Genomic DNA, 23,013 nt, shown 5'->3' with positions numbered 1-23,013 from the left:
TCCTTTTTTGCAGATCAGGTAGCATGTCCATTAATCTCAAAAAAAGAAATGATGAATTAATTCCCTTTCTGTGCCCTATTCTCCTGTTTTGTGTATTGTAATGTCATTTCAGAATATTTTAAATGATGAATTATTTAAACGCGTACATAATCAGGCGGGCATTATATTAATGGTAGATGTGAAAAATTAAAGTTATACTCAATAAAATAATTTATAAAATTAAGGTGTCACATAAAATGTTGAGTAAATAAAAAATTTAAAAGCATTAAGTTTCACGTAAATGATATATTTCTTATTTTAAATTGTATACCGCAAAGAGTTTCATAGTATCCACGTCAGTCACGGGAAGTAGGGGGCAGAGAGGGAGGGTCATGCCATTTTAATAGATATTTCAACGTTAAAAATACCTTTGTTATAATTATTTAAAAATACTCACTTAAGTAATAGTAAAGGTGACACAAGTTTTCTTGCGTCCGTTTCTGTAATAGTGCCTCTGGCGGACTGCTGTGCCAGTGCCGCAAGCAGCAGCATCAGGGACGCTTGTAATGCCAATGTGCCGCACAAATAGAGGCGGACAAAGGCGCCGCCGTGCCAGCCATCCGTTTGACACTGCCATGTTATGGGGTAGAGGACTTCGACGACCAAAGCGATGAGTACTAACCTATACAAAATGAAAAATAAATGAAAATTAAAACAATAAATTTTTCATACATCTAATAGAAAATTGAAAACACGAGTTTATATATATAGTAGTCGCCAGCGGCTGCGCTCGTGTTTTAGGGGGTAGTTGTCGGGCCAAAAAAGTAGCCTATGTATCTAGGAGTTTTTCGTACCAAATTTTATCAATTCGCTTCAGCGGTTTGGTCGTGAAAGAGCGTCAGACGGATAAACAGAGTTACTTTCTCATTTATAACATTAATATATATTCAAATATCGTATAAAATTTAATGTTCGTACTGACGAAAGGGTTATTTTAATTTCGTTTGACGGACACATAGTAAATCCCTCAGGCCCTTTATGAATATTTTTAGAAAAGCAGACTAATACTCCGCATTAATATTATACTGCTTTGTTATACGATACACGTCGCTGGAATAAATTAAGTTATACGTTGAAGTAGACCTTTGTTATAAAATTATTTCTTACATTTTGTTAATGTAGTTTTAAGCAGGCAGGTATCATAAATATTTGCTCAGCAAAAAGACTTACTGGCTGAAAATACCTAGATAGCGGCAAGTGTGTATCTTGTAGCAAAAATTGTGTGTATATAAAACTGAATTTATTTAAAGTTAATGTAATTGTTTGCCAGTTACCACAGAAGCATTATTTTTATCTGTCTGTCTGTTTGTATTCTAGAGTAATCTTTAAATCGATTTGAAATTACAAATGTGAGGAATCGGACGCTTGTGGGAACGACTACCAAACCCACCTCGACTTCGCTTGGGTGTAGTTCTTATATATAATATACAACAGATTTTATATACAACGTTCACAGCTTTTTTTTATTACCTCTAAGAGATAGTCATATAAGTGCCATCGTAGACTTTTTTCTAGACTTTTTAAGGTGTACAATACTGTAATACATTATTTTGATCTATCTTCGAGTTCAACCAACGAGTATGGTTATTTATGATATTGGTGTTTCTCTATTATATTATGCATGTATTATACATATAAATTTTCCTCTTGTATCATTCTATCTATTAACAGTATAAAATTCGTTGTGTAGTTTTGAAGATCTAAGCATACACAGGGACAGCGCGGAAACCTTGTTTTATATTATGTAATGATATTGTTCTTCCATGGGGAATGTATCAATTTATAATAATGTTAAACTTTAAGTTAAAATTTTACGCAAATATTTATTTACTGCTATTTTTACGATAAAACAGCGCGGCCCTGCTAGTTAAAATATGTTAATCAGGACACAAAGAGAATATTCAATTACATATTTTATTTATTCATCGATAAAAGGTAAAATGTCGCATAAAATTGTCTCAAACGAAATTCCGACTATTATTTCGCAGAGGGTACGTCAAAGTCGATTCCGTTTTATTGAATTAACCTGAGTTGATACCAAATTTCGTAGTAACTTCTAGTATGTACTTTTATATGAATTTATAACGATTTAAACAGTGGGCCTAGACAAAGTCGATTAAGTTTGTAGCAAAGACAAAATGTATTGAAAAGTCGATTATTGAAAAAGTGAAATATTTAGACTAATTCAACATTTGAAATCACTTTACAATAATTCTCGAAAGCAGTCTATTAGTCCCTTAGAGCTTACAATGTGTCGATAGTAATTCACAACACTAACAAAGATTAAACACTGATATTGATAAATTGAAATACTTGTATTTAGACGAATTCGATATTTGAAATCACTTTAACAATAAATGTCGATAGCAGTATATTTAGAAATGTATAGTAGGACACAAATTAGATGTAGCATCGGAAAATGCAATGGAATGAAAATAAAACCGATTACTGCCGATTTACACAACCAATAGAAATAGCTCCCTATCGCGCCATTCGACGCTATTCGTCGCTATAGATTCATGCGTCAGAGAAAGCAAATGCATGTAAATCCAGACGTCAAATTGACGAATATATTAGATCATATGAAATTGCAAGTTATTACGTTTGTGCAAAGATCATATTCGGATGAGGAATAAATATTGATAATTTGGGATAGCGTACTCAATTCGGATGTGATCGGTTTTACGAATTTTGCCGATGCAACATCTAAGTTGTGTCGTACTATAAAAGCTTACAATGTGTCGATAGTAAGTGACGCCACTGTCAAAGTTTACAAATAGCTCAACGGTATGACCCTCGATAGATAGATATGGAAGTCGCCAATTCGATCCTGACCAATTGGCAAATTATCTCTTCCATTACTAACAAATTTAAATTAAGTGTACGATAATTTATCAGTGATTCTTGGAAAAGGACATTATCCATCGTAAGTAAATACATGAAACAACATTCTTTTACTGTTATATGAGATCCAGCATTCGTACCGTACTCAACAAGTTGTAGAGACAAATTAAGTTAGTCATTGTGAAATCTGTTTTCTTTAGGTTATCATAACCGTCTTTTGATCATATTTTAATCTCCTTGTCTAACTTTTGAAGTTCAAACATTTTGCTATTCAAACGCTTATAATTATCCTGTCGTTTAGGAATTCATAATTGAAAATAATATGTGAACTAAATTTACAAATCGCTTTCCATTCTTATATACATCGGAATAAAAACAAAATATATAATTCAAGTAGGTTTTAACAATAACTGTCGATTCTTCAGGAAGTTACTATTGTATCGGTATATATTCCAATGAGAAGAACCGGCAAGAAAATCAGTACTTACTCTAACTCAGCAGTATCATACTCTTACTTTAAAAAATCTTTAAAAAAATGGTCAACATGTAAAATATTCATAATTGTATGATAGATCTTTACATAGTATAACATAAAGTTACTTCCTGACATATGTATGCTTACACCTTTAACTACGGTATAAATTTTAATGTTGTTCTCATTAATAATTAGAGTCATTCAAGATAAAGGTATAAATGTACGTATAACCCATGCTTATTCTAGTAGGCTAAGAATTTTAACTAATCTAGACAAATTTTTTTTTGCTTAAACTAAAAATTGTACGCCCTACGCCAGAACGGATAGCTAGTGTTGCAATATTCATAAAAATACGTAACTGATACTTTACAACAAAAAACATAATAATCGTTTAATGCAAAAAACAAAAAAAAAACGTGTTGTATAATCTAGTTTTATTATGTCAAATGATTTCTGAATTGAATAATAAGTGTGACGTGTCCAAAACTAATGAAATGTCCGGTCCAGCAGCTCCAGCTGCTGTGCCTAGCGAATAATGGCAATCAAAACGATTCCTGACAATTTAAAAGCCATTATGAAGCAATCAGACTGAGATCACAAGGTCAGCAAGTACAAAGTTGAACATCTTTGTGAGAAATGTGCGGGGAAAACTAATTAGCGTGTCAAACTGTTTCTGTTCGAAATAACTTCTTTAACTTGTTAAATGCTCTCTCATTTTCATTTCACTTATCTGAGTCTTTTTTTTTAATCTTTAATGATCTTATGATATGAAAAGATAGATCGACATAATACCCATGTAGAACTATCGTGGTGGAATCAACGAGAAAAGAGACGGTTACTTTATTTACTATGACACCTTCTTAATTAAGATTAAGTTAATTAACTTCCCGAAACAATCGATATACCGATGCCACTTAATAATTCAAATATAACAAAAACATAAATTTAAATTATTAAGTATTAAGAATACTTAATTATTATAATAAGTAAATGAATTATATTTTGATGTTTATCGTAACGATTAATTAAATAATTGGTTATGTAATGAAGAATTATTAAAATCTTATTAATATTCTAAATGCGTAGGTTCATATGTTTGTTATACCATTACACGACAATGTTTAAATCGAATCATATAATTAAAAAAAACTTGAGCGTTTTAATGGAATATGAATGTAAGATATGATTTATAAATTATTCATAATATTCAAGTTTAGACTGAAATATATACACAAACATTGTACAAATATAAATGAAATACTAAAAGAGCAAGTTTTTATGTAATATCACACTAATATCACGAGCCAAAAACGACAGCAACGCCAATAATTACGATAACACCCAAACCGAATTTTGGAAAACGACCAAAAAGCTTCATACTACACACGAACATAATACATTTTACAAATTAATTCATATTTTATAATTAACGTTGACATAAAAATAAATATTCAATTCCTTGAAGTTTTTACACTCTTATTAATATGTCATTAATTTATTCAAAATAATATTCAAGTGCGTCATACGTTATATAGAATTATGTCAATTGGAACTCTATGGCAATAGACAAAATAGTTCAATAGTTTTTTTCTCGTCGATTCGACAACTTTTTTTTGTTAGTAGCCTGTTGAGGCACTAAGGCGTACCTAATCAGTTTAAAAAAAAAAAACATTTAAAAAAATTTGATTGAAAAATATTATTCACGTCATTAATATTGTGCATGTCAAAATATATAATCAATTGGTAATATGTAATATATATGTATAGGTCAATTTCAAAAAATGTGATGGCCCAGTGGTTAGAACATCTTAACAGATGATTGCGGGTTCAAACCCAGGCAAGCACCGCTGTTTCATGTGCTTAATTTGTCTTTATAGTTCATCTCGTGCTCAGCGGTGAAGGAAAACATCGTGAGGAAACCTGTATGTGACAAATTTCATAAAAATTCTGCCACATGTGTATTCCACCAACCCGCATTGGAACAGCGTGGTGGAATATGTTCCAAACCTTCTCAAAGGGAGAGGAGGCCTTTAGCCTAGCAGTGGGAATTTACAGGCTGTTGTTGTTGTATAGGTCAATACATATAGTGGCAATAAAACACGCAACTTAGAGCAGATAAATAAGTTTCTGACCATTATCCAATTGATATAAAAAAAGATTAAGAAAAACTTTTTAAATCATAAAACCGTTGATTAAAATTACCAAGTTACAACTGTTCTGGAAAGTCGTTAACGATGAAATCAAAAGAAAGGCCTAATTAAAGAAATTAATTCTTACAAAAACTTTCTAACAAGTCATCAAATCATTTTACAATTTAACAGAAGCAACCACAAGTATGAAATGTCATTTTTATACGAGATGCTTTACGAAATCTTCTGTAAACCAAACAGTTAGTCTGTAATTAATAAGTAATATAAATAATATATTAATCACATAAATGATTAAGCATGCAACATTGGTCAAGTATAATGAATATCTCAACGATTTTTTATTAGTCATACGAAATGGTTATTTCCAAATTTATTTTTTCCTCAAACCTTTCCATGACATTATCGATTTTTATTTTATTTTAATACATTTTCAGCCACAGTTAACATACGGCAAATGCTTCATATTTTGAATATAGTAAAAAAGTTAATTAAAATTACATACATATCTTAAACATATTTTTACATCAATCTATTTTGAAATTAGTGTAAAAAATCTTAGAATAATGTAATATCAAATAGATAAGTATTGAATGTAGCTACATATTTTATTAATATTCTATTGAATTACTATAATTTTTTTATGTTATTTAAACAAAAAGGAACATGCAGTGTCGACATAAGCATTTACAATTAAATTATAATTTATAAAATACTAGCGACCCGCCCTGGCTTCGCCCGGATACAATACTAATACTAGTAGTATATAGATACTGCAGTTTATTTACGATGTCACATTAGAATCTTGTAAAATTATCAATATTTTTTTACTATGTTTATTATTTACAAAAACCTTCCTCTCAAATTGTTCCAACTATTACAGACAGTAAGCGACTTTGTTTTTTACTGAGTAACGATAATCATGTATTTGTTAAAAGAAAAAAAAAATGTTTCAAAAATATACGCGAGAACTTTGTTATCAGAAGTAAAATGTAACTGTAAATTTAGTTATAAATAGCATCTAGGTACGACAATTAGTGTGACTGTGTGACATTTCGAAGCTTTGAATTGCTGTCTTGACGAGCACTTTCTGTCAGTCGACTGGAGGTGTGAAGCCTTGGATACTAACTAGGCTGCGTCGCACTTACTTCATATCGCTGACAAGGTTAATTAATCATTGCTTCGGTATTTCTTGCTAACTAAATTAAGAAATGTTAGTAAAAATCCATGCAAACACGCGCAACGATTTTCGACTACAAACCAGATGTGTCAATTTTGTTCTTTTTGGATAAAATCTAGTTATAGCTGGATATAGATAGACCCAATCAATTAATATCAATATCGCAAGCTTAATATTCGATAATAACACAACTTACCAGACGAAACGGAAAAGAAGTTCGAAAATACTCGGAAATACAAGATCATCTGAGGCAGCCAGCCATTTACGCCCCAGAAGCCGGAGCGCCGGCATTCTGTAACAAAAATTATACCTTAAGTAAATGGGTTAAAATACATATTACAGTATACAATGTCAAAAACACGTATTATAGATATGGTGGAATAGTACTTCTTGCTACGGAAAATCCAGTTCTGTTGTGTAAGAGAATTTGCTTATTTTGCGTAAGGCGATATCGTAATTCGCGTAAATAGTACCGATAGCATTAAATGGGCGTTTTTTCCACATCGTTTCCTAGACTATACATCCTCTACTATGTTTCCATACATAAAATACTTAACGAAGGAACTTAGATTTAACTTAAATGAGGAACGAATAATATTACAGATATCACACTTTATGTAATATTTTTGGATGAAGAAACTTCAGATTATACTCGCTAAAATATTTTTAAATTTATAATATATATTAATATGCAAAACGTACTTATTTACTAAATTAAACAAAACAATAATCAAAATTTAAAAGTATTTTAAATTAAGAAATATTTTTGTAACTTATGTTATTCATAGTAAAAATTACAAAATTTAAAAAACCGACTCATTATTTTCCAACCGCGATAAACATCAATATTATGATATTTCGTCTTTTACGAAACCCAGTTACTTTGAATTCACGCGCAATTAACAAAGTGGTATTTCCAAAAGTGACTAATGATACCTACATGTCTGTGAAGACTTTTGTGAAATTTTCGTAAAGTACCGACTGCCGATCTAATAATCTAGTCATGTATGCATTCTGTTGGTAAGTACATTGTAATAATGTCATAAGTACATATATGGTTTCCGTTCCTCCTTTATTACTGATACGTAAATATTAAAATGTAATTTTAACCAAAGTAATAAAGGTAAAGTAAGTCTATGGTCGTTTTAGTCCATACAGAGATATCATTAACAGCTTCTACGACGATGCAACTTATTGACCAGTTTTACACTGGTAACAAGATCTCCTTTTGTGGTGAAGGTTTGGAATTTTTCCACCGTGCTTTATTGAATATAGGATACATATGAGGCAGATTTTTATCCGACATATAAATGTCAGTTTCTTCACGATGTTTTCCTTGAACGCCACGCACGAAACTAGGTATTATCACATTAATTTTCAGCGGTGCTTGACAGTGTTTGAACTCGCAATCATCGTTTCAGATTCACGTGTTCTTCACTGCGCCAAATTTTTTTTGGAAACTTTTAAATTAGGTCAATTATAATTATTCAACACACAACAAAAACAAAGCTTATTTCTTTTCGATGCGAAGGATCCGTCAAATAATTATGAGAAATATTTATGAAACAAATAAATAATTTTAAGATGTGTCGCTTTCTTTACTCGAATTTGCCCTCGTATCCTATATTCATCATCGTACGCCGAACCCGGATGCTCTGGATTCTAAATATTTCGGGATGCGAGTGAATCTTATTCGATCGTGTTTACTATCTGACCCAATGAAGTCGGTCAGTGGGTAAGCTATGTGGAGTTACTAAATTATTAGGCGATTTTTACGTATACACCATTAAACATTTAACGTTTTGCTTTAATGCCAGTAATATAAAATAGGACCAATAAACAAAAGTTTACTGCAAAATTCGTAATTGTTTTAATTCCACTTCAATAAGCCGTATGAATAAATCTTCATTAAATTATTTTCCTTTTCTTAAGTACATTGTTACATTTAAGAAACCTGTGAGTTTTATTATATATTTTTATTATTCGTTGGAGAGAAAACTTTTTATTATTTAAGAAGGTATATTTTTTAAATAGAGAGCAAGGATATTGCTCGTGCTCAAATATTTTCTTGCTTAAATAAATAAATGAAGCAGTTGTTTTTTTATTAAACTCATTATTGTATAAATAAATAACGATTAAAAATCAGTATAACTCTAATAATTAAGTGTTACTAGTTGTAGTATAATAGAAATAGATAATCAAGTTCATATTCATTACATAGATGTGATAATATACATTTTTCTGTAGATATTTAAAATAAATTTACTAAGACATATAATTCAATTACATAGAGTCATTGCATCAATCATGATCGCATAGAACGACAATTATTATTATTGCCAGTGAACTAGCAATATTTCCCGGACGAATCAGAATTCGCAGGGCGAAAAATTAACCGGCCCCCTTGTCACCGGTCGAAGCAATAAGAGTGTTTTACGTTTGTTTTTTTTTCGTACTTCGTGCAAGGTCCAAGTTCTTTAAGTACAAGCGGCACAGACAAATAATTTGAATTTACTATTATGTATTTTGGAATACGTTTTACATTCTTAATTACATTTAAGTATAATAAGTAGGTTTTACTATATGGCAATGGTAATTAAATTATACGAAAATAAAATTCATACGCAATCGTTCATAATAATTTTAATAATAATTAAAAAAAAACACTTTTAAAGCGTATGTAGTTACGAAAATAGTTATAATGATATTTTTAATCTATGATAATATAATTATGATTAAGTAGATCCATTGATAATAGTGTATATTATTAATAGTCATTATGTTACATTGTAATTTTTTTTCTAAAAATAATATATATAGATAACAAAAATGTACATATGTAATACAATGGCTAAATTCCCATGCGCTATTCAAGTACCAAAAATAATACTTGGATACCATTTTGTATTCGACATGAAAAAAAATTAATACACATATTTTTTTGTCTCAAGTATAATCTTATATTGGGTTAGTTTACGTATTTTTTTAGTAAGGTGTCATTTAGTTAATTACCAAAATGCCTTAGCATTGAAATTCGAGTACAAAAGCGAGTAATTTTATCTATATAATTAATGGACCAGAATTGGATTTGGATTCTACAATGAGATTTTTGTTACTGTTTTTATTAAGATAATCAATGTTATTGTTAACTAACATATTGGTGTGAATAAGTATGTTTTGAGCACTGTTTCTTCACTTGTAGAAGACACACGGTAGGGAGTGTCGATCTCTCTGGTTATGATATTATCTAAATAAAACTTGAAATACAAAGGATAATTACTCACACAAAACATTGCCATTTTTTCTATCAATTATTTAAATATAAAAACGTTGCGTTGTTGTTTTTACACGTCAATTGAGACTCTTGTTTCCAATTAACAATTTGGTGGAAATAAGCCAACAAAATATTTCTCAAGGAATCTTATAATTTGACATTACGCTAGGGATCGACCGTAAAATTCCATCAAAACTTTGTTTCATGCACCTTAGAGACTGCATCGCATCGCCTCGACGTAAATCGGATGAGACGAACAAAATCTTGACGTTGTCTTTTTCTCACCGTGATAGAATTGTGTCAAAATCTTTTCTATAAAATGAGAGCATGCCATTCTCAGCTAAAGCTTTTTATGTATGATAGAGACAAATTAAAATTTTATCTTTGAGTTTTATTTACTCAATTTGTGTTACTTAAACATATAATTCTGATTTTTTATAATAAGTATATACAACTTACTTTCTTACTTTGTAAGAAACGCATTCGCTATACCTTTTTATACGTTACATTCCTTAGCTTCTATTTAATTATTTATGAAATATTTTCTTTAATCATCATATGTCTAATAGGCATCTTCTATAGTAAAGGAACACCTTACGAAGTTGCAAACTTTACCTCTTTATAACATGGATATACTGCAATCTACAGGAATTTAATTGAATCACTACTAAGTAATAAATTTAATAAACGGTAATTGAATAGAATCTCTTACGCGCGTACCAAACTATATTATGTACTTAACTATGTTCAAAGACGAATCCAAGGTTAGTGAGAAAGAAAATATATTGCGAGGAATCCGTATATTCTTAAAACTGTATATTAAATAAATAATACACACATATATCAATATATTTAATCATTCTGGATATGTGTGTGTGTGTGTGTGAATTAATCCTAAACGGCAGAACCGATTTCGATGATTTTTTATGTGCAATCGTGATCGACTTCAAGGATTTTTGAACAAAAATAAATTATATTTCTAACTTTAAATCTATATAAAAACAGTATCTACATATACTGTCTTCCACACGAATGAAGTCGTGAGCATAAGATGACGTAGGTACGTAACGGTGACGTATTTATAGATTTAAATATTTATTATAAGACAAAATGTTAAATGCGGTCTGCCCACACTATCAATTTCCATTTGACGTGCTCACAGACAGTAATCATCTACTGTTAATGAAGTTTTCTTTATTGTGCAAAAACTGCTAACTCATATAATGATCAGGGAGCTAAAGAGGAAAATTTCCAAATGATTTATTAGACAATTTGTCAGACCCTCTTTTAAGTGGTAATTTTAATATAACTGTCTTGTTTGACTGCCTCGTCTAGTGGCTAGAAGGCCGCATATTCCGAGGTTCTCATTTCAAGCGACATGTCGCTAAAAGTTACTAGGGTTTGACGACCGAAAAATTCTCAGTAACAGCCAAGAGTGGAAATGTTTCCCGTGACTCATAAAGCACGTTAAGGCATGAACATATTCTTTCTGATCGTGTCGGATCTGTCGTTCTGTCAGATTACATGTGTGAAGGATGTGTTTACGGACACATTCGTGCACTAATGTCGTGCGAATGTTCTCCGTGGTCAAAATCGCTCAGGTCGGCAACATCATGTAAAATGAGGAACAAAAAGACTTCCCTAATATTAGAGTGACATTATCATTTAGTAGCATTAGCTTTTATTTGTTTTTTATAAAGACTTATTATGTTTTAAAACAAGTGAGTTCATGATGCAAGCACGTAATAGGCCTGCCTTGTTAAATTCAATACAATCTGATAGACCATAAACTCTTTGTCTGTCTGTCAATTCGCTGCGTTATAAAATATTTAAAAATGTAATTCTCATCTTATTCAAATATCGCCTGTTGGACTGATGTTCATTTTTATCATAAATTTTTTAACACATCTTTGAGGTAGGTATCCTATTTATCGAATCGTTTGAATTCTACGTCGAAAATAGATTTAAAAAATCTATTTCTACAAAACATTTATACATATATTGTTTCGTATACATTATATGTTAATAATATGCTATAAATATATATTATCTATGCTTATTTCTATAAATTAAAATAATGTCGAAGAGCAGAGTCAATATGTAATTTGATCATGGGCACCCATTTTTTCCAGTTCCGAAGACGCAAAAACACAATGACCTACGTCCTTGATTCACTGAACAAAATCGTATCATATTAATCTAGTATAATCTCGATTGGTATCAAATTCGATCAAAATATAAACCGAAATGCTCGCCAGTTGTCTAAGCATTAATCATGATTCAGCTGTACAATTATGCGTCAGATAAAATTAGTTCGTAACTAGTACTAAACCAAATCTAATTTTACTTTATCAAAGTAGACTCCTGAGTATACTTTTAAATCTACCTAGATAACCGGCAAGAAACTCGTAACTAATTTAACTCTAAAATGATTACGGTTCAACCTGCATGAAAATTAATTTATACGAAGTCCAAGCTTTTTATCATATATGCCTTATATTTAATAAATATTTTTTGTCTATATTTTTCCCATTACATTTTAATGAAAGATGGAATTGACAAACCTAAAATAAGCAAAGTCGAATTAATATCATTTTTACGATGAGTAAAAAGTCTTTTAAAAGTGAAATTATTTACAAGTAGTTGCAAATGACAATTTAAATAAACATTTTTATCATATAGGAGATCACACATTATCTACACTAATCTAATAAATGTTAAAGTAAGAGTTACTTTAACCTTTATAAATGTTAAAGTAACTCTGTCTGTTCATCAATCAATTTTTCAATCATTATACGTTCACAGCTAAATGTATGAAACCAATTTAATGAAATGATGATATATGAAGCTAATTCGAACTCTACTAAAGTTTTTTGTAATTAAAACCTTCTTGTTCTTATTGTATCAACGAGAATATACTCAAGTAATTGATTGAATAATACATCTGTGTACAGAATTTTATATTGCCTTAAATTTTAACTTTAATACATTTTATTAGTTTAATTTAAAGTCACTTAGACAACAATAATAATAAAAACATTCCGCAAAGATTAACGTTCTTCGTAGGTAATGCTCTGTTAATTGTGTAAGTTTTTTGCGGCCACTAACGTACGGCAAAATTCATCTCAGTCGATCGAATGACGTCAATCAAACCACCACTTATTAACAAGTTGATGTTGTGCCATTTTATTTTCAACCAATAAAAACGACCATTAAATGACTTTGGACTGAATTCCGACTTAGGGCAACCACACATGTAAAATGTATAAAGACATATTATTACATATTGTATAGTATATACTTTTCAGCCAGTTCCCAAAGCCGGGCTTGGTGGAGCGAAGGTTTAGAACTTATGCAACTAGAACGCTGCTTCAATATTTGCCTAGCAAGATACATCGCGATTCCTTAACAGCCGAGCTAGAAATGAATCTTAAGCAGACGAAGTGTCATTTCGGATTTCTTTTAGTTTCCTTTTTTTCAGTTAATTCATAGTTACTAGTAGGAAGACAGGTACCTACATTTCTTTATGAAATATATAAATGGTTTGATAAAATTAAAAATAGCTAACTCGATGCCTTCTGATATGATATTTTTTAGCATGAAATGGATACATATTATATATACACATATACATTATAATATTCCATTAAAAGTAGTAATAGGATTGTTACTGGAACTGCTTTTAACTTTGTCTATGCGGACTGTCATCAACAGAAACTAACTGCATAGGTAATGATAGTCCGCAAGTGTGTGCGGTAAGAAAGACGCCCTATTCCCTTACTTTCATAATCGACAATTTAACACGAGGTCAGACGCAAGAACAACAGATTATCGTGTTTTTTGGAGCATGGTGTGGAAACACTGCCAAGTTACAAGCACCGCATGCTACTACTACATACATACTATATGTACCTAATAACTTTTGTAGGGCTTTACAAGACCTACAAAAGTTATTATTAGCCTAGCCCTATTCGCCCTAGCGAATATTCTACCGCCAAAGAGGGTGAACTAGTATGTGCGGCACAACAGACATCTCAGCTTTTTTCTTTTAGTGAAGTATATGAAGTATATGAAGGTGACATAAAGTATTCGACGTAGTTAAGTATTAGTAGAATTAAAACCTTCGAATGTTTTGAAATAACATTAAATAATATTTTAAATTAAGGGTAATGAGGTCGTAACCGGCTTGCACCTACTTTATATTACTTATAAACGAGAATAAATGGTAAGCTTCATAGTTCAATGTCTGATTAAATATATTATAGACTATATATATATTATATACTGCTGATGGTTATTCTTTCTTTATTTGCGTATATACCAGTATATAGACCAAATATCTGCCTTTTCAGCACAGTAATAGTCTGTTAATTTTCCACTGCTTAGCTATGGCTTCTTCCCCCTTCTGGGAGAAGATTAGGACATGTTCCACCACGTTGCTCCAATGCGAGCGGTATCTTTTTTAGTAATTAAAATTGGAAGCGAAAAATGTGATTATTAAGTCTTTCTGACAGACTTCAGCCAAAGCGATTATTCTCTAGAGAATCCAGAGAGTACTCTGTCTTCCTTCATTCTCATTATGGTGACAGTAGGAGTAACTTTCTAGAAATTAAATTAAATGGAACGATATTGCATACATAGGGTACAGAAATCTGAATATTCAGTATATCCATTGACCTCTGGCTACAAGGACGATGATGACGTAGAGCGGGAACGAAGGGCGCTGGCGGTATGGGCTAATAGGATATCCCGCACGTTTACACGACGCTTCAGAACTGTTAAAATCTATTAATATTATACTGTACTTCCTTTTACCCCTTCTACTCAACTTGTGGGTTTGTTTGGTGTGTTTATAACCATAATCCTACAGCGCCTTTCGGATATGATACAACAATGTGTTCAATAAGCTGATGGGGCTGAAATTATTCTGTAGTATTGCGGGAATTTTTCACTGCGTATCGGGTTAAATTTTTTATGCCAGTATGCATAAGATATGCGCAACCGAAGAGCGTAGTCGGTGGCTACACGCAACAGCGTCCTTAGCAAGATCGCCAACAGACTTGACTGCTTGTATATTAATCTCTTTTGTGCAATCTCTAGATGGCCCAGTGGTTAGAACACGTGCATCTTAACCGATGATTGCGGGTTCAAACCCAGGCAAGCACCGCTGTTTCATGTGCTTAATTTGTCTTTATAATTCATCTCGTGCTCAGCGGTGAAGGAAAACATCGTGAGGAAACCTGCATGTGACAAATTTCATAGTAATTCTGCCCCATGTGTATTCCACCAACCCGCATTGGAACAGCGTGGTGGAATATGTTCCAAACCTTCTCCTCAAAGGGAGAGGAGGCCTTTAGCCCAGCAGTGGAAATTTACAGGCTGTTGTTGTGGTTGTTGTTGTGCAATCTCTAACGGATTTTTTTTTACTAACTGCCTAGGATCACAAAGTTGTTAATAATGTAATGGACAAATATTGAGACCAACCAACTGAACGAGATCAACGATTCTAGCTGCTTCCCGAGGCCCGGTAAGCATTGCCAAGTTCTCGACAGAAAAACCTTGCGGCCGTATAAGCTAAAAGCTAATCAATAGATCGTCGAGGCAGTCGAAAACCGCAAATAACTCAAACATGTGAAAATATTGAAATTAACGTAATAACTCTGTAGAGTTATTGGCCGACCCACGTGTGGGCGGTCAATTAAGTATAACTTAAAAATAATAATATTGTTAAAAAATAACATTAATAATAACGAAATAATTAATATTTGTATTGTATTCCGTATTTAAAGCATCATAATCAAAACCTTCATGTTTGTTTCTGCAGTGTTTGGTCGAATCGTACATATATGCGAACAACGCAGTGCCATAATACTAAGTCATTTTAATCATTTGTTTGCAATTTATGACTATAGCATTTAATATTTATATACCTAGGGTCATATACAAAGGCAAATATTTTAATGACTTTGATGTTTTATTGTAACTCGTGACTCGAAGTGAACCTAGGTCTGAAATAAATTTAAATATTACGAGCTATTGATTTAAAAGTACACATAACAATTATGTCATTTAATTGAAACCATTAACGAGATTCTAAGTATTTATATAATTTTAATATTTATCAGATGTGTGTATTGTAATAAATACCTTATTTTATAAACGGTTAAGTTCAAAAAAGATTTAAACATTAGAAATAATAAAAATAATGTTACGTATACATCGCCTTCGTTATTTATATGTTATGTGGTTTAACTTTGTTTTTTAGTTTTATTTATTTTTTAATATTTGACAGCTGTCAAAAAGGTATGAATTTTATGAAAAGTATCGAGATTGATGATTGATACATTTAAGAGTACATTTTCATAAATATATATCATAGAGAAGTGAACAATTAATATGGCTACAACTTGCTCTTAACAAATGATAGTAATTTATACGATTTAAATTTTTTTTAAAGAAAAAATATAATTTTTTGCACATTATTGTATCAATGAATAAATAATAATTAAGTTGATGAAGCAACTTACACGATATTTTATGGATACAGTTTCGAATGGCAAATAATTTATGATGATAATATTAAATCCTTACGTGTAAGCTATTTGAATCGCTGATAAACAGCCAAATTTTTTAAGCTTAAAAACTCCTGTAGTCACTGACAAAAAAAAAAATTCGAAAGAATTTTCTCTAAATATTCTTTATAGAAGAAAATTTGACCCCTAAACACACTTGATAATTTTAGTATATCGAGTAGCTTTTCCATTCTTTTTACGCAGAAAGTCTGAACAAATAGTAATTTATTCGATGGGCCTTATATTTATTTTCTTTTTTACGTCTTCCGAAGTTTACGAGCTCCAGTTAACGAATCTATTTATCGGCTCACTTTATATAGATTTCATTAGTGATTTGGTTTATCGTATTTTAACGTCTAAATAAAACTATACAATGCCATAAGCAAGCACGATAAAATCACTGGCAAATGGCAATCACTATAACTGTTAGATCAAAATACTAAATACATAGATGTAAATATGTCATAGGACGTTTTCGATTTTTTTTTGTTGGTGTAATGAGTCCCCGGTTTTATTTAGGTTTTTACCTAAACTTCAAACTCTAATATGAGTAAATGGATTAAGCATATGCATAGCACTTGAATGTTTTGATAAATTATTGAATATTGAATATAAAATAATCTTGAAAGTTGTTTTCTCAAATTAAAAAGCGTTTTAATTTGGTAAATAATTAAATATACTTATCTCAGATATAGTTTACAAAAACTAATTAAAAACACTTTACTTAATTATACATATATTCAGTAATTCATAACACTTACAATAAATTTGATAGTATTTATTATCTACCCTTTAGATCCTTAGCGCGAAGTTGTGTACTCATTTTTTTCTTTATCACACAACCTCTCAAGTCTTAAAGGAATTAATTATTTTCTTTAAACATAGAAACGCCTTTTTTTGGTATCTTTCTAATAATTTGACTCACTTCTTTTTATTGACTCGACTGTTTTTGTTTAAATATGTTCACTTTGATCATGAAGTAATATTTGGAGACGATTCCCCCACACTGCTCCAATACCCACGTGACAAAATATAATCCGATACATGCCGGTTCTCTCACGATGTTTACCTTCACTAATGTTCAATGTTTTCCTTAACCTTATCAATAGTAAACACAAATTAGGCACGTGAAAATTCGGTTGCGATGGGAGATATATGTGCTCGAATTGGGCCATCTCTTCATATTAATATATAGCTAGGTTTTGTTTACAAACGGTACATTAACATTTCAATCATCTTTGTTTATATATTTAATGTTGATGAGACATAATGAAATGATCATCAATGCAATGTTTTTGTGTTTATCAAACAGTGAATAAACCGGTATTTCAATTTATATGGTAATGCATTTAGAGTACATAAAAGCCGCCTACAAAGACATGTATAAAAGCGGAACACAGCGCCATACAAGTTTAAATTAAGACTTAATTGTATATGGTGGTGAAGCTTTCAACGCACACTAACCGCACATTGCTGAGTTATTATAGTTTGGTCGTGTGTGTGAAATTGTAGGCACGTATACAAAATATGTGTTTCTGTCACAAGGTTTTTGGTTAAGCCTCAATATAATAAATTCACTATGCATACAAAATTACACTTAATATTAACTGACACATTTAAACTGAAATAAAAAAATCTTCCATTTTTACATTTTATAATATAATAATTTCTGCAAGAAATTATAAAAAAAATGTCCAAGTATTATGATTGAATCAGTATTACAAGCAAAATATTAATAAAAAAATATATAATTCAATCAATATGGGAAATCGAAAAAATCCGCGAAAATGTTCAATTTGACAGCTATTTATAAGTTATATTCTAAAGATTTCTAAATAAGACTATTTTATACCTAATCTAAGATCCAATATCCAAAAATTATGTATGTAATTAAGATTATAAAGTTGCCATGAAATTGCCGTATAATTAATGAAACAAAAAGGTTTTTCTCTTTGTACTTGAATGTTTATATTTTTTAATCAGTACCTTTAAAACTTATTTTTGAAATAGCTATAGTATACGAAGGTAACACGTTGTAGTTATTTATTTTACTGTTTGTCACATACGTCATTGGATTTCTTTTAGTTTTAAATGCATATCAGCGTGTTGGGTTTTTTTATATTGTTTTCAGATAATATAGTAAGAAGTTTATTTGAACCATTGAAGTTTTATTCAACAACTTATAGCAACCAGCAAATAATTACTTGGATAAAATTATCGAGTAAGATTAAAAATACTGCCAAAGGATTCAATACCCGCCTGTACTCGTAATTAAGTATGTATGTATGCCTCCTGGCTATTTCATCTCATATTAAATTGTTTATATGATATATGAGACAAACAAAAAAAACCCGCTGAGTGTCTTTCGCCGGTTGTTCTCAGGTCAGGGTATTTTCTTTTCCGAACCGATGGTAGTGTTTCAATTGACCATCAATAAGAAAGTGTAATGCTTCTATATTGAATAAAGTTGTTTGAGTTTGAGTTTAAGTAGTATATGATCATTATAGAATGCACGTGTAATACATTATGTTTGAAAAAATGTTCTGATTACTTTCGAAGCAGAATACTTTTTGTTTATATCCTTTGAAATGTATTTAACTTCAATGAACTAGAAGGTTTATATGTATTTATTTATTCATCTATGTTCGGATGAAGTTATTTGTTTATGACCTGATTTCGATTATTTTAATAGTTATTGAACCCTTTTCAATCCTATTGGTATGAGTTAAATTCAAAACGTCCATATATCTATACTTTTTTTTTATATTTTGAATTCGTTTTTAATTCAATAGTGATTGCATAATTAATAAAGAAGCTAAACGCCGTTCGACAAAAATGATTAATGGGGAAATGGTTTAATTTTTACATTTCCATCCACGTAAATAGTTTTTTTTTAAATAAATAAATATGAAACCAATATAAGTAGCTAAAGCACTTGTGTTTTTGAAAATCTGAAGTAACGAAGGTACCACAAACACCCAGACACAAGACAACATAGAAAACTATTAGTAATCTACATCGACTCGGCGAGGAATCGAACCCGGGACCTCGGAGTGGTGTACCCACGAAAACCGGTGTACACACCACTCGACCACGGAGGTCGGAGTTATTCTATTTCAGAAATATTTATTAATATGTAGTTATTTTGTTTTAATCTATAACTTAAGCACCTTTGGTAGCAAATCAGCAGGGCTCTCAATTTTATATTCGACCCGATCAAACCCAAGTACCATAAGTTAGCGCAGAACAGATTGAAATTCCACTGAACCAACAAGCCAACCGAAAATTTACGACATTCATTAGATGTAGAAACGTCCCTCGACGTGTTTAAATAAAACACGTAGTCTTAGTATTCGATATATTTCACTTTAAGCCTCAATTAAGTTTTAATTATTTTTTCATCATTTGATACGTTCGCATGTACGCGTAAACTTACACACACGTAAGGATTATATATGTACATACGTAGAGAGATACTCGCCACGTGATTGGTTCCACTAATTTCATTAGTGATCTTCACCATGAACTGCGTTCGTTCGCAATAATCAATTTTACTCGCCGTAGCGATTCATTTTGTTATAACTTTTTATACCTTAATACTAATTAACCAATTTAATAACACTATATATGAAATAGTTTTAAGCGCATCAATAAATATTTATTATTATGAAATATTTTCATATTTGTGTATAATCAGAATCCGATATAAAAGTCTGAAGGCCCTGGCCAGTCGCCCCGGTCTCGTAAATACGGCCCTGGATATCATATATTATGTATGTACAGTTATTATTATTGACAGATACATAATAATATCATTATAGCTTCACTGTCCGATTAATGATAGCTATTCCCTCACGAAACGATATAACTCGGTCCGTTGACGTCGGGAGGGGGTTTCTCCCTGAAACGGGACGTAGTTTCCGATTTACACGATTTCATTTTTAACCCTACTGACCTTCGGACCAAGGTTTCAGATACGAGTGACCTTTGAGCTAGATTTGCATAAAGGTATTTATGTTGAGGCTCCAAACGGGATCTTATCATCAACGTTTTATCTTGAGAGTAATGTAAACTCGAGAAGCATTCGTTAGTTGACGAAATACGATATTTTTCTAACTCATTAAAACATGACTGCATGTAAAACGATTCTATCGCTGTCAGCACAATCCAACGTCTGTAATATCATTCTTTAACAAAATAAATAATATTTACTATGTTAAATGCATAATTGCAAATTATGATACATCACATATTTCACGCTGTAATGTTTTTAATAATAACGTATTAAAATAAGGTCAAATATAAGTGTTAATTCTCCTTTGAAAAAAGAAGTGTTTTTCGTTCTCGTGAATGTATCTGGATGCATTTGAATAATAATCGGCCTTTAATTTGATTCAAACGATTTAAAATAATGTGTTTATTTACGTTTGTTGAGGAACTTTTTTGCATGACTTGCAATTTTAAATTGATACGTGATCGTATACAATTAGAAATATTGTTCAGTAATCCAGTTAATTTTCTTAAATATTAGACAGTTAACTTACGGCACAAATTATAGTCATAAACTAAACATCGATTTTCAACATAAAACATTTAAAATCTTAAAATGGTGGTTTTATATACAATTTCACACTCTTGGCTAATGAATTTACAAAACAATCTTTTACACATAGACTGATTCCACATATACTAATTTATTTGGGAAACAAACAATTATAATTAATAATAAAAAAAGTAACAAATATAAGTAAAACATAATTAAGTTTCCACTTCAAATTAATTCAGACAAATGAAAACTTACATTAAAAACAAAAACAAAGTATAAAAACCAAGTAAATAAAGATAAAATTTAATAGTATGACGTAAACTAATTTTAAATTCACGTTTGTTTGAGTTAAATATATTTAATTCTTATTCTTTACAAAGTTTGTTATAATTTTCTATTCCAAAATAGAAACCTTAATATCAATTTATATATAACTAACTTTCATAAATTACGAACCTACATACATACCGACTTTAATATCTCCGCTTAATAGGAGTACAATTATGATAAATTATTTCTAAGTGCGTAACGTATCATAAGGAAATATTGAGCAAAATTTCATCCAGTTGGCAGTGTTGTATGTCAGATAGTCAATTTAAAATTGTATTAAGTAGATTGTATAGATAATACTGTGAGTTTTACTTGCATTTCAAATGAAATGTTGCAATCCTTCTTTGGGCAACGTATCCGTTATAATAAAAGTTCACAGACATTTTTAACTTTGCCGTTTTAAAATTAAATAATTGTAAAAAAAAATTGAAAAAGAAGGCATATCATTTAATAAAAGATTATGCAGACGATAAAAATCGTGAAATTAATACTTGTTGACTTCCAGGCGGGATAAATTACATACATATATAATTGTAATTAACTAACATGACGGTATTTTTCAGTGTTGAAAAAGAGTAACTACTGAGTTTCTTGTCGGTTCTTCTCGGTAGAATCTACTTTCCGAAACGGTGGTAACTTCACACAAAATGACTCAAAAGTGCTTTTGAAAGCCTACTTGAATAAAGTATATTTTGATTTTGATTTTGAATAATCAGCGGTAATCATACAAATGCGGTTACAAGAACAGCAAACGTTGCACGATTTTAATAAAGAATCGCAACTCTGCATCCCGATTGACGTCACCTGAGAGGTCAGTGACCGACGACGCAGCATTCTACACTTTAAGTGTCTTGAGTTATTGGAACATTGCGATGGATCGTGACTTTTCTTATTTCAGACGTCATATAACGGTGCTGAAATCCAAAAGTTTGAATGTAAAACGTCACGTATAAATACTATAATATGTTTTAATAAGTACACTGTTACAAGTTCACACATACGAAAAATTTTGAAGGGTGAGTGAACCGGTGTGCATACGGGACACCTTTAAAAACATCTTTAAGGTCGGGACTATGGCAATCATTCATTCACTCAATTCATCGGCATCCGTTATAATATAAGGCAAATGGTCTATTTGTGTCTTACTTTATTTTTAAATAATAAAAAAGTATAGTCTACTTTCATGCGTACATTATGTGTATATTATGTACTTATGGGACATTTTTATGTTAAAGTTTTTGATGTCACTCAAGACTAATTTAAGTTGCGAGTTACGTACGTGTATAGCATTTTGTTTGTTTACTTTATAAAACAAACAATTTTTTTTTCTTATTTTTTATTACCAGCGTCACAGATTTTAGTTGATATTCTTTTATTACACATTTGTTTACAAATTTACTTTGTTAATTTCCGTTAACATTAAGTAAACAAAGTATGGAATACAAGTGTATAATCTCATATAAGAACTATCGGGTTTACATTATTAGCAATACTGTAAACAACATACTCGTAATTAATAAGATTCTTCAAAATGTTTACTTTTATATTTTATGAGAAGTGATCGAAAGCCGTTGAACCTGTGAGTTTATTATTTCCTGATATTTAG

The 23,013-nt window shown here is 30.8% G+C and overlaps 1 protein-coding gene across 6 annotated transcripts in view; it reads right to left on the bottom strand.

Annotated features, from left to right (window-relative positions):
• Positions 1-23,013, bottom strand: part of LOC124533451 (diacylglycerol lipase-beta) — a 70,532-nt gene that overhangs the window by 8,746 nt on the left and 38,773 nt on the right. For all 6 annotated transcript variants that reach the window (XM_047108726.1, XM_047108727.1, XM_047108725.1 and 3 more), the window contains exons 2-3: positions 6,882-6,977; positions 437-661 (exon numbers count right to left, since the gene is read on the bottom strand). In XM_047108726.1, coding sequence (XP_046964682.1) covers positions 437-661; positions 6,882-6,976 — 320 coding nt within the window. In that variant the 5' untranslated portion in view covers position 6,977. The remainder of the gene's footprint in view (positions 1-436; positions 662-6,881; positions 6,978-23,013) is intronic.

The sequence above is a fragment of the Vanessa cardui genome, chromosome 11 (assembly GCF_905220365.1).
Source record: "Vanessa cardui chromosome 11, ilVanCard2.1, whole genome shotgun sequence".
NCBI classification, from domain to species: Eukaryota; Metazoa; Arthropoda; class Insecta; order Lepidoptera; family Nymphalidae; genus Vanessa; species Vanessa cardui.
Note: the sequence above shows the minus strand (reverse complement) of the source record. Positions and strands in the feature narration are given on the sequence as shown.